The 23,799-nt window shown below is 36.1% G+C and overlaps 2 protein-coding genes and 1 long non-coding RNA gene across 4 annotated transcripts; all 3 read left to right on the top strand.

Annotated features, from left to right (window-relative positions):
• The first annotated feature begins 4,693 nt into the window (after positions 1 to 4,693).
• Positions 4,694 to 6,002, top strand: LOC125197402. Its single transcript, XR_007172055.1, has 3 exons — positions 4,694 to 4,893; positions 4,987 to 5,147; positions 5,820 to 6,002. It is a non-coding gene; the product is annotated as an uncharacterized LOC125197402 (long non-coding RNA).
• Positions 6,003 to 7,848: 1,846 nt separating this feature from the next.
• Positions 7,849 to 17,562, top strand: LOC125194259 (increased DNA methylation 1). 2 transcript variants are annotated; one of them, XM_048092387.1, is made up of 10 exons: positions 7,849 to 8,227; positions 9,087 to 10,921; positions 11,120 to 11,351; positions 13,030 to 13,153; positions 13,584 to 13,666; positions 14,181 to 14,425; positions 15,101 to 15,187; positions 16,406 to 16,505; positions 16,598 to 16,799; positions 16,876 to 17,562. In XM_048092387.1, exons 2-10 carry the CDS (start codon positions 9,135 to 9,137, stop codon positions 17,385 to 17,387), a joined length of 3,372 nt encoding a protein of 1,123 aa, XP_047948344.1. In that variant the 5' UTR covers positions 7,849 to 8,227; positions 9,087 to 9,134; the 3' UTR covers positions 17,388 to 17,562. The 2 variants fall into 2 exon arrangements, with proteins under 2 accessions (XP_047948344.1, XP_047948343.1); XM_048092386.1 differs by having other exon boundaries at positions 9,087 to 11,351.
• Positions 17,563 to 19,530: 1,968 nt separating this feature from the next.
• On the top strand, positions 19,531 to 23,102 carry LOC125192275 (probable beta-1,3-galactosyltransferase 13). Its single transcript, XM_048089802.1, has 7 exons — positions 19,531 to 20,003; positions 20,300 to 20,452; positions 20,530 to 20,612; positions 20,700 to 20,799; positions 21,428 to 21,541; positions 22,502 to 22,644; positions 22,818 to 23,102. The coding sequence occupies exons 1-7, from the start codon at positions 19,672 to 19,674 to the stop codon at positions 22,910 to 22,912; spliced, it is 1,020 nt and encodes a 339-aa protein (XP_047945759.1). The 5' UTR covers positions 19,531 to 19,671; the 3' UTR covers positions 22,913 to 23,102.
• Positions 23,103 to 23,799: the final 697 nt, after the last annotated feature.

Here is a 23,799-nt window from a genome sequence, read left to right as displayed (position 1 = left end):
CGAAAATTGTAAAACGGAACATAACTTAGAATTTCAATAAACGACTCCAGATCTAGGCTACTCAAACGGAAACATGCGTAAACACTTAGAAAATAAAAGCGATAACTAGATCTAACTTTCCTAGGCAAAATGAAGCAGATTCAAACCACAGAGAGATGCGAAAAACAAACTTCATAATTAAAATGTTTGGATCTTAACGAAATACTTCACAAGGCAACAGAAATTTAGTTTGCAACGGATCCAACGAAGAAAGCTAGTAAAAACTAAACTAGGAAAGCGATTAAGATTGTTTATGCCACTCCGAGCGATGAACTGCTACTGCTACGATGAACAAACTGGCTGGAACGATGGATGATGACTCTCTGGTGGACATCTGGACTTTAGGTGGTCATGGCTGTGGCAAGGAACGAGAAGAATGTGGACGATGCTGAAGGAATTGATCTTCTAGAGAGAACTCTAACTAAGTGTGGTGGCGAATGAGAACCGAGAGCTGCGAAATTTTTTTTCTCTCTCTCCAAGTGTCTTCTTTTATAGGGAGGCTTGCCCTTGCTTTTAGGGTAGACTTCCTTCCCGAAATGACTCTCTTGCCCTTGTTTATAGTTGATCATCCCAACAATCCTTCTTCTTCATCTCGAGCCTTTTCTCTGGCATGCATCCTGGTCAATATTGCACCCTTCTAGCGCTCTTTTTACCTGTGTCGTCCGAACCGTCTCCTACTAACTTGGACCCCTTTATCCTGCACACTTAAGCAACTATTTTGCGGATAATACATGCAAATCACGACATACTGAGCAGTAACCAAGGCTTAGAATACGACTTATCACCAACCATTTAAAAAATTAAATCCATTAAAAAGGTCCTTAAGAATCTTATTGATGATGTGTGTAGTTTTAGTGAAAATTTTGCCGCTAGTTTTCGTAGTTGTTCATTTGACGTAGTAGGTCTTTCTTTGCCTTTTCTTTGGGTCATTTATTTTGTTTAATTTAGTGTTCATACATCGAGCATAGAACACAAGTTTTTATTTGACAAATTGTTGGATTGTTTGTAAATTTTGTTAAAGGTTTTATCTTATATGCTTGCGTGTTTAAATCATTTGCAAGTGAATTGTTGTCTAATATATAGTCAGATTATCATGTTTTTTTTATCAGGTGACAGTGTTATGGAGACTCGTAATATCATATCTGATGCATCAATCGCCTTAATACTCGAGGACATCTTGCACAACTACAGGTTTGAAACAATGTGTATTCTTTACCTAATAGCTGCAAGGACTCGTAGCAGAGCGTGTAGTCGACGAGCAGCGGCTAGACAACCATTCACCATAATAAGTCGAATGCCAAGTCAAGTTAAGCAAATGGATAGGTTAGTAGGAGTCACTGATGTCGATTGTGTGAACAAACTCTGAATGGACCGTAACACGTGTGGGAGGTTATGTCAGTTACTTAGACACATAGGAGGTCTTAAGGATGACAAATATGTTATTGTGGAGGAACAAGTAGCTATATTCTTAGGTATCTTAGCTCACCCCATAAAAAGAATAGGGTTGTTAAATTTGATTTTTGGAGATCAAGACAGACAATATCTCACTATGTACATCGTGTTCTAAATGCGATTTTAAAGATGAACACCCTTTTTTTGGTGAAGCCTGACACCTTCGATATGGTATTGAGATTTTTTGGATTTTGTGGTTTCAGATTACAACCGACACCGCTTAGCTTAAGGATCTGTTGGAGAGAGAGTAATAACTCTTTTTCCAAGCACACACCTTCGATATGATATTGGGATTAACATTCAAATCGGTTGTCGGAAACTCCCGGTGTAGCGCCTCTTCCAGTCTAGCAAGGTACCCGGCGCGAAATCCGTTGTCGAATTTCCAACCTTGAACAACAAGCTCCTTCAAGCTCGTCAGAAGAACCTCTTCCTTCCAATCAGTCCAAATACGTCGAGTCATTTTGCTTTTGGATTGTTGGGGTCGATGACCCTCGCTAGTTCCTAATCATAATAGGATATAAACACACACCAAAATCAATGCATATGATTTACGGTAATAACGAAAACCAAAATAAATTATCATAACACAAACCACGACCACCAAAAGAGGAGTTCATAATAGCTTTGCTAACCCGGAAATCAGCCATGTTTCCTAAAACCAACGATGTCATGTTTGGCCACGACAATCACACACATAGTGAAAAAACCAACTAGTGAAGATTTTAGTAAGATTTGATAGAGCCCAAGGAATATGTATAGAATAAATTTCAGTTCAATTCATGCATGAAGTTTGTATATAACCTTTATGTAAAAATTATTTACGAAACATAGTTCAATAACAAGAGTATGATTTACAGAACGTAATACACATAACAGAACTTTGTTTACCTTTCGAAGAACAATGCACAAGAAAAACCAATTTAGATTTGGAGGAAGCCGCTGTGACAAGTGAGGAAAGAAAAGAGAGAGTAGAGTATATTTAAAAAAGAAACAGATTTGATAAATTAGGGTTTGAGGGAGCCGCTTGAGAAATAAGGAGGGAAATTTATTTGATAATTTAGGGCTAAAGGAGCAACTGTGAGAAATAAGGAGGGAAAAAAGAGCGCCAATGTGATATCAATTTTTTTTCAGTAGGGAGTATATGGGAAACAAAAATATTTGATTAGGTCAATGCACAAGGACAATTAAGGAATTAAATCAATTTAATTAGGTCAAATTTGTCATTGCGTATTTATTTATGATTTCATAACTTTCCTACCAAACAAAATGGACTAATTAGAAAAAAAATAACTAGAGTATCAAACACTGAGATATTAAAATCATATCTCTCCCTAACTTGGTCCTAAATCTTGGTCACTAACTAACCTAGGTATATCCCACATCACTTATCAAATGAGCCCTAAAGATGTAGATTTGGTCTTAGTTTTGGTTTATGATACTATAAGCAATATAAAGACCCATATGTAAGAATCCAAACACTGAGAAAAAGAATACTTAAGAAGCTAGGATTTAGAATCCTGAAAAGTACTATTTTCCTTGTTTTCAGGATTCTAATTATTTTCCCAGTTTGGGTAAAACTCAAAACAAGCGCAAGAATTTAAAATTTAAGGAATCAGATTACTCTCCCAGACTGAAATCTTGACAACCAAACATATGCAATTCTGGGCATTTATTGAGGAACAGTGCGGGCCACCACCATATTCTGAGGACAAACAACCATTAATGGCCCGATTTCAGGCTATTTCAAGCCATTAATTTATAACCGAACACGCCCTAAATGTTGTGTTTGCATTATTTGTCACGACCGCACCTTGCTAAGGATAGCATTGCTCGGTGAATCATGACTAGGGGAGAGAAATAAGAAGAGGGGATAGAAAGGGGATAAAAGAAATAACGATAAGACAACGAAAGATGATGAAATTTAAAAGAGTGTTTGACACAGTCACTTGTTACTAATCATTATTCTTACGATCCATCTAGTAAATAATACTACAATAGGGCACAGCGGAAGGAGTTGTAAACACATGGCCATATGTGTGAAGACATATGCCACAAGAACCCTACAAAAGAGATGAGACGACCACCAACTCCACTCAGCCACCATTTCATCACTGCTCAACCTGCACATTTAGAAATACATGCAGGGCTGAGTACGAGGTACTCAGTGAACACATTGCCAAAAGTTACACATATATAAGAAAAAGTCATTATCATGCCATCACAGTAACACACGGGGTTTTCTTAAAGGCCCGAGCTTACTAAGTTCATTTTCATAAAGTTCGCTTGATCAAGCTAAGTTCATTCCATCAATCCGCCATATCTGATAGTTCATTGTGTGTCGGGAAGGTGGCCACCTTCCACGATCACATTGACCGGCCAACCCTTACGATGACTCACGGTCCATTCCTTTGTGTACACTAACTCGAATAGGATCTTGGTCCTATTGGAGCCGAATTCGTTTCATTCATTCATTCATTTGGCATCGCCAAGCAGATAGGCATCATAAAACAAATAATTTATGGCACGATAACATTTTAAAAAAAGTAAGTGCGATTTTATCAAACAAAAATCATTTCATATATTTAATAATTTTATCCACACTTAATGTGTTGGATATAAAGCCCACCTCAAAGCTTCCAAGTAAAACTCTACAAAAGCTCGACCTTGGGTAATCAAACTCCGCGAACACGCCCTTCTTGAAAGAGTATAATGATTTAAATTAGTTTTTATGAACATACATAAGGTGCATGACATGAAATGATCCTACATGTAGTATGCGTCCTACGTTCGGGGTTCGATCAAGATAACTTCATTCCACTTAAAAAGTGGATCTCTATTTCATAAGAGACCTTAAAATTTATTACTTGGGAGATGGTTCATTTAGCTCCTACATTCTTAACTTCAAGGAATTTATTTAAGTAAGGAGGGTAAGATATTAATTAATCATAAGATTAATTATTTAAAAGCTTCAAACATTTCAAGAAATATTAATCCAAAATTAAGAGATAAGGTTCATTTTATTACTTAAGCTTCAAAGCCCAAAATTCTCATTCCCTCTAAATTCTCGGCCCATAATAGAATAAATAAGAGACCATCTTACTAAATTAATTACTTGGCCCAAAGGAGAGGCCCAATACCCAAATAAATTAGAAAAAACCCTATACACTCCACCAATCCAGAGGAAAAGAAAAAAGAAAAGGGGCGCCTCCTTCTCCCAACCTCTCTCTCTCGGTCTCTCTCTCTCGGCCTCTCTCTCTCTCGGCCTCTCTCTCTCGGTCTTCTCTCTGCCGGCCACGAACCACCACCTCCGCCGTCGCCGCCGGGCCGCTGCCGCCGTCGCTGGTGGGCCGCTGCCGCCGTCGCCGCTGGGTACACGGCGGTCTCACCGCCGTTGACCGAGAGGTAGGGATTTCCCCCATTTCTCCTTCTTTCTCTTCTTCTTTATTTTCTTAAATTGAAGGCTTAGGACTAACAATTAAGTCTTGAAATGTGAAGATTTGGATAGATCGTGAAAACGGGGTCAAAAGAGATTAATTTCGTTGTGGAAAATCGGGCATCCGCCGGAATGCTGCCGGAAAGTTGCCGGACTGCCGTCGCCGCCGGTGGGCCACTGCCGGGCAGCATCTCCGGGGTCCGGCAGCTCCCTCACTCACGAGGTAAGCTTTCCAAGATCGTTATTAATGTGCGATGAAGTTGTCTAAGGGCTTAGGCGTTGCTTATTTGATTTCCTTGTCTAAGTTTTCTTTAGTTAAGGCAAAAGCTATTTTAAAAAGTCATATGCATAATTGATATGAAAACTATTAAGGGAAAAGGCATAGAGGAAAAAATAATAATATGGTGTTCATGCTTTGGATGATTATGAAAATGGCTATGTAGCAAGAATAGTTATTAGTAGAATTACCTTGAGAAAGGGAAGAGAAGAATGATAGTGAGTAGGAAAATGGACTCCTCTTCTTCAAACACTTATGTGCATCCTCATTTTGATAGAATTTTGTTTAGAGAATGTTTATGGTTGAACAAAAGGATCAAGAGGGGAGATGGAGTGGTATTTATAGAGAAAATGGGTGCATGGAAATGCTTGGTCATAAACTTGATTCAAGGAGGAAATGTATTGTCCAAAGGGTAGAGACTTTTTGCCAAATGAGGCAAGTTGTCTTGTCAAACATTTCTTTTTCCTAAAATGGCAAGAATATTATGTCTCGTCACTTAAAAAGACGTGAGCCGTCAATTGGAAAACGTGAGCCGCCGTTTGATTTGCGTGTTTGATGTGATTTGATTTCGTCGATCGTCTCGTCTTGATTTAACACGCTTCTTATCCATTCGTGTAGGTATCGAGATTCAAGGCGTGACTATTGAGCAAGATCCGAAGGGCATGGAGAGTATTTTATTTTTAATTAATCTTTACTTAAACGTTGAACTCGTGTACGGACTTTTATTTGAAACTTGGTCTTCACAAACGGACTTTTATTAGAGCAAACATTTATATTGAATATTACTATTTTTGTTCACTACTCAAAATATACTTCACAACGATTAAATCATAACAAGAAGTAATAATAAAGTTAGACGCGAAACCTATATATATGTAGATCGATTTTCTAAGTCTTAGGGTAATAAAAAGTCGGGGTGTTACATTATTATTGATTATTGATTATTGATTAATAATTTAAAGAAATAGTAAATCATACAAAAATTATACTTCCATAAACAATATTCTCTACGGTTAAAACCATATTCCCACCAAACAAATACTCCTGTTCACCCATGTTTTTTTCTACTACTCCCTCCGTCCCGGCTAAGATGACACATTGCTTAGCCGGCACGGGATTTTAGGAGTTATTGGTTAAAGTGTTTAATTGGAGAGAGAGAAGGTGAGTGTAATTATTAAAGTAGAGAGATAAAGGAAGATGAATATTTTAATAGGAGAGAAAAAGTGGTTGAGTGTATTAATTGGAGAGAGAAAGTTACCAAAAGAGGAAATGTGTCATCTTAGTGGGACAAACTAAAAAGGAAAACGTGTCATCTTAAGCGGGACAGAAGGAGTAGTATATTAAATTACAATAGTTAAAAACCAAAATTGGCCTCCCAATATAGAGCCAAAAGAAGTTTAAAAGAAAAGAATAATACAACACCACACGCTACTAAAGTTAGTAAATTCTGTATGACGCACGGCTTCTAGTATTTATTCTATAACGGGGTAAAGTTCAATGGAAAATTCAAAATAGTACTCCCTCCGTCCCAAAAAAAAAATATGCACTTTAAATTTGACACGAGTTTTAATGTAAAATTGATAAAGTAAAAGAAATATAGAAATAAAAAGTAATTAAAGTATTCTTAGTGGATAATAGATCCCACCTAATTAGAGACAGAAGAATATCCAACATTGAAAAGTATATATTCTTGTGGATGGACTAAAAAGAAAATAATGCATATTCTTGTGGGACGTAGGGAGTATAGTACTCCTTTCGTCCCTCTATAGCTTACTCGTATTTCTTTTTTATTGTCTCACTATAACTGAGTCATTTCTTTAAGAAAAAAACATCTTATTTTTTTCTCTTTTACTTCACTCTGTCTTACTTTATTCTCTCTTTATCTTTCTATAATTTTCCTTTGTCACTTTATTCTTTTTTCACTTAATTCACTTTTAACACAATTTTTATATCACATGTTGAAAAAACGCCTTTACTATCTATAAAGGAACGGAAGGAGTATGAGATGCATAGTAAAACACATAAAGAAAATATATTCCCTCCGTCCTGAAAAATATAAACATGTGGTTAGATACAAGTTTTAATGTATAATTATTAAAGTAAGATAGAGATAGGTGACGACCTCCAAGCTCCCTGGATAGAGATAGAAAGAATAAATAATTAAAGTACTGAAAGTGGAAAATGAGTCTTACCTCATTAAAAAGTTAGAGTTTTCAAATTAGAAAGTTCATACTTCTCGTCCCAACTAAATTAAGTCAAAACTTTTGCGCACAAAGATTAAAAAACTGTGTTAAAAATAGGAAAGAAGAATAAAATAGGAAAAATTAAGAGAGAATAAAATATGTAATTGAATAAAATAAGAGTGAGTAAATGTTTCGATTTTTTTAAAAAAAGAATAAATCAATTTAGTTTAGACATCTGCAAATGAATGCGAAGAGAATACTTTCGGGGGACGTATTAGAAAGGAAATATAAGTTCATAGTTCATACTCTTCGGGTATTAGAAAGGAAATATAAGTTCATAGTTCTTACTCTTCGGGGGTAGGATGGAGTTTTGAAAATAACGACAAAAGAGGTTAGAGAGTGTGGGCTGCAGCTTCGGGTGTTGTTTCATCTCATTGCTTGACAACTATGTGTGAAATGTTATTGCAGCACTATTCCGCCATCCCCATCCCAAAGCCCCCTTTTTTCTTTATTATTGTTTTCCTCACGCTTATTTTGGCATGTATGTGCGTGTGGGAAAAGAGTGTGGGAGACCCACTTAAATCGACCCATTTCTTCCTCACCCTTTCGCGATTTAAATTGTGGATTCTACAGCATTTTCCTACCTGTCCCTCTGTCTTTCAGATTCGGACGAACCCTAATTTTCACCGCGCCTGATGCAAATGCAGTGGTGAATTTTCCTGTTTCGAGCTGATTTTTAGCGCGACACGCCCTCGCCGAGCTGGAATTTTGCCCGGCTGTGTTTATTTATGATTTTGGGGGATTGCATTTGTGAGCTCTGATTAGCGAAGTCGGAATCCTGAGGTAGGACGGACTTGGTGTTTCCTTCTTTATTTTGGTAGATATTTAAAAAAATTATCTCCGTTTTATGTTTTTGTTTGTTTGATCTCGTGATTGATTGCGCTTGTGTATGCATGAAAAGCCGCTTGTTTTTTGCCTCTAAGATAAAATGGGGGAATTAATGTTAATTAGCTTAAGAAGGTAAGCATTTCTTGTTATGGCAGTTCAGTTTTGCCGCTGTAGATTGAATTGCCTTCCCTGAATTCTTTAAATTTTGTAAATAAATGATCTTACTTATGAAATATTCGCGGTGGTGATGATGATTTTATTGATGATTGGTTACTTTAGGATAAGAATTGAAGCACATTGTACGGTAGATTGATGTGAAGGTCCTTAAGTGCTAGAAAGTTTGACGCGGGTTCATGCTTTCATTTCTAGCAAATTAGTTAAGCAGAGGTAGTTAGTTACATAAATAAACTTGTCAGTGTTGTTAAACACTTCAGAAACCCAATAAGTATCATGTTCTCTTTGGGGAGACAATGATTATGATTTGCAGCAAAGTGATTCTCTAGAGTCATAAAGTTCTCTGTTGTAAAGTGGGATTGTGAGGATTCATGTTGGTTCCCCATGGGTAGCAGTCCGTTGACCTCTAATTACTTTCCTATGCTGATTTAATTTTTCTGTCTGTGTGGATAGGTTTTAGAATTTTCCACTTTTGTGATTCAGCTTCTTTTCTTTTTAGATAAGTTTTTTACTTTGACTGTTCACATCCTCCACATTTTCTGATATTTTCAACTTTTTCCTATATAGCAAGAAAGATTCAAATTTTTAATGAAATTATCAGTGTTGGTTACATGCTAAGAGAGTTAATGTAATCTTGCAGTTAAGCAGCAGTTATTTATCTCCAAATAGCTATTTACTGGAGATAAGTATGATAGACAAGATGATGGTTGAATCCGCAACAATGTTATTCAGCAGAGAATTCGAGGATTTGCATGATGATGGTTTTGATGGATCTACAGATGAGCAAAAAATTTTCAGTGAGATCTTCTTCGGAAGCGATGGTAGTAGGAAGAAAGAATATATGGTTTCTGAGTCTACTATCAAACATTGCGACTGTATGAAAGGAACAGATATGCCTCTTTGCTCAAACAGTGGAAAGTCATCATTAACCAGTCATAATGGTTATGCAGAAGAGGAATTTTCTGGAAAATGTCCTTTGGAAGATTTATCATCAATGAAAAGTAACCATGAGGTTAAATCATCAGTTGAAGATCATCCATATGAGAAACCAGATTTGGGGGATACGTTGTGCACTTCAGCTCCCTCAGAAGGAGTGGTTTCAGTCATCTCTCTGGACAGTTCTATTTCTGCACGTGGCACTTTAACATATAGTGTAGTCGAATCATCTGGTCAGGGTGTTACATCTGGTAGCTATCAGCTGAAGCTTTTTCCCCGTCAAAGCAAAGTATTTGATATTAGTGGTAGAGGTAGCTGTAAAAATAGGGTATCTAGCTTAGATCAAAGTGATCAGAAGGAAGCTGCAAATAGAACTGTTACTTCTCCTCTTTCTCAAGAGAGCTATGCAAGCAGGCTCCTAGCTACCGATCCATCTACATCTGTTGCAATCAAAATTGGTACTCATCGATTTACTAAGCCTAAATGGAAGGATGCCTGCTTTTTGCAACTAGATGAAGATGAATTAGCTATGCCAAAGGATATAAAAAATGATCCTCGTCCTCTTCTTCGGTATCACATCTATCGTTTGCTTAGAGCAGCAGGATGGCTGATTGGGAGGCGTAGAAGGAACAGTAAATATAATGGGATTGGAGAATACGTCTATAAGTCTCCAGGAGGAAGACCGATTCGTGAATTTCATAGGGCTTGGAATATGTGTGGCGAGAGTTTATTGACTGATGCCAATTCGTGTGTTCAGACAAGTGATTGTATTCAGTGGGCTGATATGACTGAGTTGTGGGCTGATTTATCTTGTATTATACAACAAATTGATGATAAACTAAATATTTTAGAAGATACTTCTGCTATGGCTCATTTGTGGTGCCTTCTGGATCCTTTTGCGAATGTAGTTTTCATTGAGAAGACAATTCGTTTGCTGAAAGAAGGAATTACAGTAAAAGCCAATAGAAGTTCGGTAATTGCATCAGATGTTGGGTCTGTTGCCAAATACCGGAAAATCACCACATCAGAAAGAAGTTGTGTTGACCCAATGCCCCTTCTTGATTATGATGATAGTAATCAGATTGATGTTGGTCTCGTTGATGTTCCAATAAGTTCTGGACAACTTCAATCACTTGAAGAATTTGAGACTGTTTTCACTCACCAAGATTGCAATGCAAGTTCCCCAGTGTTTGACCAAATAATAGATAAGGAAGAAGTTGTTTTTGGCCAAATGAGAAAGAGTCACAAAAAATCTAGAAAACTATCTGAAATGAAACTGAATGGTTCTCTCTTAAGAGGTCAGCCTGCGGATGAAATAAATAGTGTTCGATGTGGATCTAAGAAATCAAAAGCTTGTCACCTTAATGACAATGATCTTCTAATCTCTGCCATTATGAAAACTAAATTATGTCGAACCCCAAACAAATGGTCCACGCGAAAGTCTAAGCCTCTGAAGAAACGCAAGACCCGCAAAGGCAGCTGCAGATTGCTGCCAAGGAGCCTCAAGAAGGATGCAAAGCATATTCTAGAAGGAAAGTGGTCTGTTGTTGGATCAAGAACAGTGTTATCATGGTTAATTTTCTCTGGTGTTGTTTCATTAAATGAGATAATCCAGTACAGGAATCTAAAAGATGATACCGTGATAAAAGATGGTCTAGTTACCAGGGATGGGATATTATGCAAATGTTGCGACATGATGTTTTCCATCTCAAAGTTCAAGATTCATGCTGGTTTCAGGTCAAATCGCCCTTGTGCCAATCTCTTCATGGAGTCTGGTAAGCCATTCACCTTATGTCAGCTCGAGGCATGGTCAGCTGAATACAAGGCAAGAAAAGTAGCTCCTCAAACTGAGCAAGTTGATGAGCTGGATCAAAATGATGACAGCTGTGGGCGCTGTGGTGATGTTGGTGAATTAATATGTTGCGATAACTGTCCATCAGCATTCCATCAGGCATGCTTGTTTGAACAGGTTTGTGTTTGCTTTTAATGCCAATGTCTTAATACAATGAATATTGTCTCATTTATTTAAAATTTCTACAAATGTAATGTTTTGTTTCTTACGGCCTGTGAAATGTGCGATATTTTATTTCAGTAGTGATAATAAATTTTCAGTTGTTTTTTGGAACTCAAACATAAGTACTTCCATTTTTGTTAACTTTTCTCTTCAATTAGTTATCATTTGAATTGAAATGGAATGTGAACTTTCATACCATCATGGTTTCCAGCCATGGAATTCAGGATTTGGCCTCATATAAAATAAAATTAGTATTAAAAAGTAAACATATTGCCATGTAAATTTGTTGAGGACAAATGATGCATACAATCTTTGAAACTGTTGGAGCTCTAGAGCTTTGTATTACAGGCATGCTTTAGGAGTCCTTTAGAAGTTTTATACCGATTACCTTTAGGATTTACTCCTCTTACTTGCTTAACTTCTTATTACGATCTCCTTGTAATATACTAGTACTTCTTAATTCCTCCCGATATGATGGCTTAGAATAGCTCAACGTTGTGATGGGTGTCAATCTGCCAAAACAACCTTTCTACTCTTAAAATGATTATTATTATTATGATCGTTGCGCATAAATTAAAATGTGTATGAGCAAGAATTTTTAAATGCAACTTAGTTTAAAAGAGAAAAAACTTCAAGCCAAGACTAAACAATGGATACAGAAATTCAATAGTTAAAAAATGCCCTGGTTAAAGGAAGTTTTCACCCTGATCAGTCAATCAATTGTTGATGCAAAGATAACTCATTTGATGTGAATTGGTTTTATTGTCCAACGGCCTCTAAACAACCGAGAATCCAAGTCTTTACATATTGGGTTTATCTGAGGTTGATTGTCTATTGTCTTGGTGTGGATTAGATCATTTGACGAGGTGATGAAATCAGAAATTATGTTAATTGCCACTTCATGAAATCTAACAGGCAATTGCATATTTAAAGCTTTAATTGGCTTTAAATATAATAGGACTATCACACATTGACCAGGTACTTAAAACCATAGAATAATCGATACACATAAATACAAGAAATTGATAAATGCCTAAGAATCATACAAGAACTGGAAAAACTACTAGATTTCCAACTGCGGTGAATAGACATCTCATAAATCCGTATAAACGACAAAAAGAAATACTAGTTCCTAATTAAGTCTTAAAATTCTTCTAGGCTTGTTTTTTCTATTTTCCTTGCTAGATATATTTGGAAAATGGATATTCCTCAGTCTTTATTATCAACTAACACCCAAAGCCCAATATATATATCTTCTTCCAATCAACCATAACAATTGATTCTCCAATTATGATTCACATGACCCTGCTTTTAGCCCAAACTGTCCAACTTTGGAAGATATCAATAAATATTGAAAAATGGGTTGATCAAATATAATAAATATTTGGGCAATTGGTGATGAAATAAGCCAAAATGATGCATCGTGCTGTTTATTTCCTGAGATGTTTTTCTTTTTGGTTCATAGATATTTTAATCATAGATATCCCTCATTTTATCAGCATACCTCTTGGCTGTATAATTTGTCATCATTCTGCATAAGGAACTTGCATTTATACTTCTTTTGTGTGCTTGTTGTGCTAATGTAACTTACAATTATTAACATGAGTAAGCTGATTGCTGCGCATTTCTTCAGGAGCTGCCTGAAGGAAATTGGTACTGTCCCCAATGTCGATGCCAAATTTGTACAAATGTAGTCAGCAATAAAGAATCTTCACAACTCCATGGGGATCTGAATTGCATTCAGTGTGAAGATAAATGTAATTTTCGTTTGATCTTGTGGGTTGTTTCTTTATAGATTAGCCTATGCAGATTTACTCAATTATGCTGTGCATATCCATCATTCAGCATAATTAAATAGGAACTTCTTTAAATTGGCGGTTGTAGTTGCTGACACCTGTTTTTTTTTCTTTTGCATTTCTCTGTCTTTGGTTTGGAATAGATTGCAATTGGAATAGGTTTGTATATATGGTTTTTGTATAACACCTATGGGCTTTCCTAGTAGGACTCTTTTGTATATATAGGTGCATTGATCAGTTAATGAAAATACCGAAAAACTTTTTCACCGCTATGTTTCTACCTCTCTTTATCACATGTCTTTTGGTTGATCTGTTTCAATTTGTATTTGTGTTTTTATAATTCGACTTCAGTTCAATTCTGAGAACATAATAGCTTAATGCTTCCAAACAGATCATGTAACTTGCATGAAGAGGAACGGTGTTGAAATTGGATTGGTCTCAGACAACTGGTTTTGTGGAGATGGCTGTTGCCAGGTAAAAATGTGTTCATTTAAATCATAGTCCGATGGTAGGTGGACATTGTGTTTGGAGTGAAGCTAGTAATAAAAATTGATACTTTTTGCTTCACGAACAACAAATTGAGGATAAGTAGACTATATGAAGGAGCCACTAGGTTGTATGGCCTGTAGACATATCAGATATGGTTTCTTTGAGAATGAATTTACAAAATTTTGTAATAGCATACCCAAGTATATTTTCATCCTCCTCATACTTTCCAATTCCACTAACATTAAACATTGACTTGGAAATCTCTTCAGAATTGCTGTAATAAAAACTAATTATTGTTAGCTATTAATGCATTCTATGTGTCATATTTTTTGATAGCCTGTTGAAATATCCATGCCTTATTTCCTATAGCATTAGTGAATAAATTGAAAGTGTGTTTAATGTACTTGAACTCTGACCCTGCTTGCTCAGACTGTGTTTACCAAAGAAAGAATTTAAGTTGTATGCACATCGCTAATCCTGTATTGATTGCTCAATGCAGGTCTACAATGGTCTCCAGTCACGTGTTGGGTTGGAAAATCTTCTCTCTGATGACTTCTCTTGGACACTTCTGCGATGCATTCCCAGTGACCAAAAGGTTCATTCCGCACAGCAAGTTATGGCTTTGAGGGCAGAATGCAACTCAAAGTTGGCTGTTGCAATCACGATCATGGAGGAATGCTTTCTCCCCATGGTGGATATAAAAACAGGGATTGACATGATACCTCAAGTAATATATAACTGGGGGTAAGCTCTAATATGGCCATGCACCTGTCATCTGCAATCACACATTTAATTTCGCTTTTTGTCCAGTTACCTGCACCTGCCTTAGCCACTCCACTGTTATATAACTAGATTCGAGAATCTCATAATATTACAAGTGAACTGAAGAGTGAAGATAAATGAGTTTAATTATGTTACTATTGCTGGTCCATCATTGTACTGTGGAATACTGCTACTGTTACTATTACACCACGAGATGTTCTCAAAATTTTGTAGCACGTGCTATATAAGATCTGCATCCTTGAACTAATTAGGTCAGGCTGTCATGCTATAATGCACTGTAACCATTATTTTAGGTTGTTCTAGGTAATCTCGGACCTTAAAGATATTATCTTGGGTGGTCTCTCACAAAATTGGTCCCCCTTCCATTTTCATATTGATTAAAAACTGTATTTAATTTTTTTTGAAAATGTAATTTATATATGTTTGTTATATTTTGCCCTTATTTACTATTCCACACAACATTTTTATAAACAATGAGTAAGGTCATTTCAGTGAAAGCAAGTTTTAACACAATTCCAATTAAGAAAGTGGCCTACATTTGTGGACATGTCGAAAAGGAATCAGGGACTAAGTTGATGCGATGGAAGGAGTATTATCATTGAAGTTCAAACTGAAAACTATGACTTCTTCTTTCAGATCACAATTTGCACGGCTTAACTACAGCGGCTTCTATACTGTGGTTTTGGAGAAAGATGATGCTGTCCTGTGTGTAGCATCCATCAGGTAAAACTCTCTGACTTCTTTGGTTCTGGCATTTTTCCACCCGAAATTTTAGCTTGGAGTGATTTTGACTGTATTTTAGGAATTTAGACTGTTCGACAATGGTTATTCATGCAGCAGCAAGAATGATCTATTTCTCGGTCATCATTCTATTATGTGCTACTCCTTTGGAAACATAGTCAATTTCAATTATGTTTCTCATTCCCACTGATGTTAAACTATGTGATACCGATCATATTTGCAGTAGTTATTAGGTATCCTGGGAAATTTGTCCATCCTTATCTTTACGATATTTTATGTTTATCTTTTTTTCCCCTCATGTTCGTCTTCAGTAGATTTGATTTAACTTGTTGAGTAAGATTAGCAGTCTTTGTAATTCACTATGAATACCTCCTTGAGGATTAAAGAGACCTCCAAGAGATCATTAATTTTTTGTCCGGCAAGTGCCATAGTTAGGATTTTGTTCCTTTCTTGTTTAGGGTTCATCACTTTCTTTTCTTTATCAATTTCAGTTTCTATATGTATTTCCATATTCTGTATCCATGGTTCAATATGTTTCAGTCAAACGCATTCGGTGCTTCCACCTTTCACTCCGTATCACTATGTCAACTTCCTGTATTTTGATACAGCAGCTTCTGTTAGTTGCCTATAAATGAATCCATTGCAATGCTTACACAATGATGAACTTCAACTTTTACGTTGTGTTTCAGCGATTCTTATTTCCATTCTGATGAAGTGAAGCCAATATATACAAGCACCTAAAATATATGGCAAAAGTAAATAGTAAAAATATCTTGAACCCTTTAGGTTAATAGTTGACAAATCAATTTCAGTTGTCCTTCTCAATTTCTGTTTTGAGAATCTAAAACCTTCTTCCTTTCTGTCCCATCATCAAATAAAAAAGATCAACCGTGGCATGATCAATTTGAATTCTTTCTGAAAGTGGATGCTCTAGAATGCTCCATTCCTGTTGTAGACACCGCTATCAGAGTTTATAAAACAGTAATTTCCATATATTGTCTGCTCAATATAGGGGGAAAATAATGCCATTTTTGGCACGTATGTCACGTGAGGGCTTCATATTGCTTATCCATTATTATTATTCCTAATACTGTTTAGAACTCGTCTTTGATACTTTGCTAATCACGCGCTGATTAATATAGTTCTATTTTGTTTTTTACACAATGATCACAATTGCTATCTTGGACAACCTTGGTGTAGAATCCATGGGGTGAAGGTTGCAGAACTGCCTCTAGTTGCCACTTGCAGCAGATGCCGTCGACAAGGATTGTGCCGCCGCCTAATCAATGCTATTGAAGAGGTAAGTTGGTGTATTCCACATTATTCTCAATGAAGTCCTCTCACCTTGACTCGAACAAACACAGACTAACTTGACTTAATTTTGGGATTTAGATGCTAAAATCTTTAAAGGTTGAGAAGCTTGTAATATCTGCTATCCCCGATTTGGTGGATACTTGGACCCTGGGGTTTGGCTTCGAGCTTGTGGAAGAGGAAGAGATGCAAAGTCTCAGTAAAACCAACCTTATGGTGTTTCCTGGAGCAGTGTGGCTGAAGAAGATGTTGTATGACAACCACAGCACGGATGAAAGAAACAGTGAGTTATACTTCATCAAGTTCTCTGAGTATTTTATCTGTCATCTGCTATTTGATTTCTTATTAATTCAAATCAGGATCATGCGATGATTTGGATTCGATCGAAGTGGGAGCTCATGAAAGCGGACCAAATGCAGAACAAGAACCTTCTGTTGATAGCTTTGCCACTATAGAAGACCGCTGCACCACATCAGAGGCCTTGCAGTTTAGCAAGGGAAACATTCTAGACATTCTGCAGAATCCACTCCATTTCGAGCATCAGGATTCAAAGCCACCGGGCCATAATTCTCTTGTCGAAGGAACCAGCAATGAGGCTGGGCCTAATCAACCTTCGAGGCTCGATGAACTGGGTCATGAGCAGCAGCAACCAGATCACAGCTCATGCCCTGAAGATGCGAATTCTGGACGGTGGCAGAAGCCGGTAGTTTTTCTTGATGAGTTGTCGTCGAGTAGCATTTTGGGTAATCCAGTTTTGAGAGTTTCAGCTGAGGATCCTGTGACCGTGCCGGCCGGTGGTAAAATAGATGTAGGTTTTGGGACAGAAGCTGAGGGAATTCATTCAGTTAGACAAAATATTGTCTTCTTGTAAAAAAAATGAAAAAAAAGTAGTTCAATAGAGGGTATCAAAGCAAAAAAAAAGCCCAGTTACTTATGAAATTAAAAAAAATGAAATCTCCAAACAGTCAATTTCCTGGATTTATACTTCTTTGTAGAGGCAAAGCGCTCAAATTCTTATTATGCATCACATTTCTCTTACATTTTCTCGTTTGGCATCAGAAAATCCACTTAGATTTGACGTGGAAATTCATGTATATTGGTACAAAACCTAATAATTTCGTTTGAGATATTGGTCTTAGTCTCTTAGAAATCATAGACTTTGGGTGAATTTTGCTGGGGTAATTACATTATTCGTACAAAATGTTTCACCCATATTTCAGAGTAGTACAAAAAATTTTAAGTATACATGAACTATACAAAAAGTTTCATTGTGTTTTAAGTTAATACATTCTGTTTAAATGTTTTAACACCGTTAGTTTTGTGAAGTATCCAACTTTCAGCAAAATGTTATTAAAAAATTTGAGAATTTATGCAATTTATCACTCTGAAGAAGATGAATAGTCGGCCTTAATTCTTTCCAGCCGAATTAATCTAGCGCATATCGCTCTTTCTAGTGCAGTTGCTAGAATTTTGTTCATTGCTTCCTTTTTAACAACTAAATCCTAAAAATAGATGAGTTTAGTGAATAATAAGTTTGTTGTGTGTCTGTAAGATATGCTCTACTTTTGGTTGCATTGTTTAAGAAATATATGGAATAAGTCAGATGTCTAAACTTGTGAATTTATATGTTCTTATTATTTCTACAGCTGGAAATTTTGATAAGGAAGAAGTCGATATGTTTGTTTTCAAAATTTAATATACACATAACTCACTCACTATTTCTCCATTGTTATACTCCGTGAAGAGCTTTGAACTGTAAAATACGTTTGCTAACCATTGGCGGATCCAATGTATAACAAGGGGTACAACTGTACCCCCATATGTTTTGTGTTTTAGTATATATTGAGCCGAATAAAATCCTAAAGCTTTGTTGGTGGAGTGGTAGTTAATTCGAAGACCTAGGTTCGAAACTCAGCGGCAACAGATTTGTGTTTTAGTTTTTTTACTTTCATTTTTGCTCATTTCTACCTGCATTTTTAAGTTTTTCTTTTACTTTTCGTTTTTTTTCCTCTTTCTCTGCTACTCTATTTTATTGTTTTTTTTGTTAATTATATGATAATTGTATAACAAAATATTTTTCAAAAATGAATCAAACCTTTCACAACTAATTTATGTAAAATACATATTATATATCTATTTATCGCACCCCCGAATGAAAATTTCAAGATCCGCGACTATTGCTAACCAATGTTAATAGTGAAGAATGATACTTTTTGCTTATATATTCTCACCATTGTGGTTAACAAAACTAACGGTGTTTGAAATTTTTAAATGAATGTACAAACTTAAAACAATGAAACTTTTTGTATGTTTTATGTAAACTTAAAATATTTTGTATCAATTTGAAACATTGATGAAACATTTTGTATGAATGGTGTAATTATCCCAATTTTATCAAAAAACAAACTTTATGATTGTTCCTAATCCCCCCAACCCATTTACAAAACATATTTTATCCTATTGGATTATCAAATTTAGGAATTAGAACGTCGGAACACCATCATTTCATGCTCACATAAATTTCTTGACTCTAAAAAAAATCATAATCTCCAGTTTCATAAAAATATGTGCACTTTCCATTTTTATCCGTCTCATAATAGTATGAGCATTTTCATTTATGAAAGTTGTCCCATTATATTACCCTTTTTATCAAATTATTTACCACTTATACCATTATGAAAACACTAAAAATAATATGTGTCTCACAATCCACTACCATTCTCCCTATCTCTCATACTTTACCAATTTTATCTTATTTATCGTGCCATTTTATATGCTCATATTTTTATGGGACGGATGGAGTATTTGGATTAGGTTAGAGAAAATTACAGTTGAGAAGTTTGTGAATTTTAAGACATTTTCAAAAATGTTAAAATAAGCTCAAAGTTTATAGACCAATATTCCATTTGGCTTTTAATTCGATTAATTTCCCTTAATAATCGTGTTTGGCTATATGCGATTTTACGTTTGATCTTAAATCGCTCAGCATTTTGAAACCGGTCTTCTCTTCTCTTCACTTCTTCTTCACTGCAATTTGCCATTTCCCTGAGTTTGTGATCGCACTTCACAGATCAGGGAAATCAAGAACTCAATCAACAAAATCCCACCATCAAAAACCCTCCCGAAACCTCCAACACTCGTCTTCGAGCTCCAAAATGCCATCGTCTCCCAAGGCATTCTACCCGCGGCCATCTTCCAACACCCGCAGATCGACGCTCATCATCATTCTCTGTCTGCTTCTCGGCCTCTCCACCGTTTTCGGAATTTACGGGATAATGCAATCGGTCCGGAGCAGTGGATGCGGCGATGTTAAGCCACTGTCAGTCTCTGTGGCGTGGGATAAATCTTCCTCCGCCAATAGCTCCCCGCCTCAAAAGCGTCACAAGGTGATGGGATTCGTCGGCGTTCAAACCGGATTCGGATCGGCGGGCCGGCGCCGGGCTCTGCGCCAGACCTGGTTCCCCTCTAATCACCAGGGGCTTCGACGGTATTGACTCTCATTCCTTTCTGTTTTTATCTTCAATTTGCATTTTTGCCTCTGCAATTGAATACTTGGTGTTATGGATGAAGATCGGATCTGAGAAATTTTTAGCCAATCCTATGCAAATGTGGAAGATGATTTATAAAAACTGTTTTTAGGGATTAATAAACCCTAATTGGGATTGCTGTATGTATAAGATTTTGCCATTGGTGGAGAACACTCTGATTTTTCCTATTGAGAGTTGTTTCTATTTATTTTATATAAAATGATTGATTTGTTACTCACGTGGGATTTAATGGTAGGTTAGAAGAAAGCACCGGTTTGGTTTTCAGATTTATTATTGGTAGAACCAATGATAGAGGGAGGATGTCAGCTCTTAAGGAGGAGGTGACCAAGTATGATGATTTCTTGTTGATAGATATTGAAGAGGAGTACAGTAAGCTCCCGTACAAAACGTTAGTTCTGACTTATTACAATGAATTTTGAGCTCGTCGACTGTATGATTGATCTGATTATTATCTTTATTTTACAGTTTGGCTTTCTTCAAAGCTGCTTATGCTCTTTATGACTCTGATTTTTATGTCAAGGCTGATGATGACATATATTTACGACCAGGTGAGTAGTTTCAGGAATCTGGGATAGACATTTCAACTCTTGACTTGGTGTAGGCAAGTTCAGCTTTAGCTTTTGCTTTTCACGCAGATCGTCTTTCATTGCTCCTAGCTAAAGAGCGGTCTCATTCACAAACATACCTCGGTTGCATGAAGAAGGGTCCTGTGTTTACTGATCCAAAGTTAAAATGGTTTGTTATATATTCCTTTTTGAATTAAAACGGAATTTGTTATTATCAGTTACTCTTTTGATCTGAATGCTGCACTTCTTAATAGTATTATAATACTGTTTCATTGTTATTAATAGTAATGTATCGTGTTATTCAGAATAAAATGCCCATACTAGCCTAGTTCTTTTATTAAAAATCATAGATAAATTTGATGAAGCTGCGTATAAAAGTTGAACAACTATTCAAGTGGCGGGTCACTATGTGAATGTTCACTAACAACTATTGTTGTAAATAAGTTGGTGTGTTATGCCCGTTCCCCCAATTTCTGAGTCTTCTAGCTAAAGTGTCCCTTTTACTTATGCATTTAATAAATACATATTTCATTATTTTTGTATTTTTTAAACTCCAGAGGTGATTATTAAGTTTTCCTGTTATAACTTTCCTCTGAGTACAAGACATATTCCTCTATGAATTGAAAATCTTAATGAGGTTGGCCACATGTAAATCATAAAAGAATAAGGATGGGGGCTGGGGAATGAAAAAAAATCTCAGTGTGTCAGTGATATGGAACTTTGCTAAAGAATATTATTTGCACTGTTATGCCTTTTTCACTGTCAATACGATTAGTTTGATCTCTTTGATTTTACAGGTATGAACCTCTCGGACATTTGCTTGGGCGGGAGTACTTTCTTCACGCGTATGGTCCAATTTATGCCCTTTCTGCCGATGTTGTTGCAAGCTTGGTTGCATTAAGAAATGACAGGCTAGTGCATTTCCAATTAATTTTCAGTAGTACTTTTTTTCAGATAAGCTTCTAAATTTCTAGTGATTAATGTCAAAATATTTAACCATGTTTTCCTTTCTAGCATCTCTTTTACATGTAACCGTAAAGATGGTTACATGGTGTAGTGTGGCTTGCGAGATGGGGGTAATGGAATAACAGAAATCACTTATAATCAAGAGGAAATTCGCTTAAAATTGTTGATACTAGATGCTTATACCATGGCTGGCAAAGATTTAAGTGACAACAGTTCTGCTTCTTGTTGTCATTCTTGCTACCCAAAAGATTTGGGTGTTTAAAATTGAGTATTGAATAGGACACTGCCATCTGATTGAGATATTTCTTGTATCTGCGTAAGCCTAGTTAAAACTGGGAATTAAGTGCAAAATACCAAGTTACCAACTCGATATTATAAATATAGTTAAAATTGTGAGAGTAAAACAAGGTCTGACCAAGGGCGTGTGTGGAAGCAAAACAAAGAAGTATCTTGATGGCTCTGCTCCACTGTTACACACACAGAGAGATCTTCTTTCGTTGCATTCATGATGAGATCAACGGCCACTGAAGCACACTGGAGCATGTAGTAATAGGTTGTTTCGGTTTTGGTACTTTATGTGGTACTGTACTGTTGAAATCTATTACATTGTTAAGTAGTAGTAATACAAATTGGAATACAAATGGGACTTGGACAGTTCTATCTAGAGCTTGGTTGACTTCTTTCTTATCAACTCCAGTACATTTTTGGATTTACCATGCTGTTTCATGTCTTGTCCTACTATAGTGGTTATTATACATCTGCCGTGTTGAGTTGAATCACTGAGTCTTAGTCCAGCAATTGAAGCCTACTCTGTCTTTTATATGTGGAGTTCATAAATTAATTTACTTTAGTTAATCCTTGTATGCCACAAAAGTTGACGTACATAAAATTATACGTGATTACAGTTTCCGAATGTTTAGCAATGAGGATGTGACCATTGGTTCGTGGATGCTTGCAATGAATGTCAATCATGAGGACAGTAAGCTACTATGCCAGGCGGAGTGCACTGCCTCATCTATTGCGGTATGGGACATTCCCAAATGTTCAGGTGTGTACATTTTGCTACCTCGAAACCCCTTCTCTTGAGTTCAATTACCCAGCTTTAGAGCTTCTTATTATGATTATGATGAATGCATGATGGTTTTGCTGATTATGCATCGCATTTTCCTTGCTCTTATGAGCACGTGCATTCTTGTTTATGCCCGCGATTGCTGTGTATAGGGCTGTGCAACCCTGAGAAGAGGATGTTGGAACTCCACAAGCTAGAGACTTGTTCAAAGAGTGCAACTATCCCATCCGATGAAGACGAAGAGTGATGGATGCTCCCACATCCAAAGAGCTGTACCAATATAGCTTTTGGGCCGTTGATGAAAGACGACACAGGATTTTTAGTTTGTTAGAAGATGTAGGTGGTGGTGGCCAGAGCTTACAATTCTTGTACCATACTTCACTCTTTCTATGAAATACTACACATTTTCTTATAAAAAATCATCACTTTTTTCGATTTTCACAAAGCTGAAACATTCTTATCATACATAGTTCAAAGAGAAAAAATACGTGGCACACCAACAATCGAGAGGACAAACAAGACAGAAGATTTAATAAGTACTATAAACTTGCAAGATAAACTGCATTTGCGTTACCAGGTATATTAGTGCACAATCGCTTCAACTTTGTAACTCTAATTTGTGACGATCGATGATCATATCTTATACGGGTTTGAATCCCTTGATGCTGTTCCACACATCCAATTATTTTATAATAAAAAAAATAAGTACTATTTTAATATTATAATTTAGAAATAAAATAATAGGATGTGTGAAACAGCATCTTTAATACCCTGTGCTTTTTTTAAAGAAGCTATTATATTTTTTTGGGTAATTTCAAAAAGTAATTTTGAAATTATTTAATTGTCAATTGATTAATTGTAGTAAAAGTTTGGAATTAATGAGTTTGATTTCCAAATATTTTATAGGTTGTCCTACTTGACCGAAGATGCGTCCTACCAAATTAAACAAGGTTTAAGTGTTTATATTTGATTATTGGTTAAATTAGTAAATATAAGAAATTTGAAAGATGCGTCCTACCAAATTAAACAAGGTTTAAGTGTTTATATTTGATTATTGGTTAAATTAGTAAATATAAGAAATTTGAAAGGAAATTAGAAAATAGTGATTTTAATTAATGTCTTTCATAATTCTTT

Source organism: Salvia hispanica, chromosome 6 (genome assembly GCF_023119035.1).
Source record: "Salvia hispanica cultivar TCC Black 2014 chromosome 6, UniMelb_Shisp_WGS_1.0, whole genome shotgun sequence".
Lineage (NCBI taxonomy): Eukaryota > Viridiplantae > Streptophyta > Magnoliopsida > Lamiales > Lamiaceae > Salvia > Salvia hispanica.
Note: the sequence above shows the minus strand (reverse complement) of the source record. Positions and strands in the feature narration are given on the sequence as shown.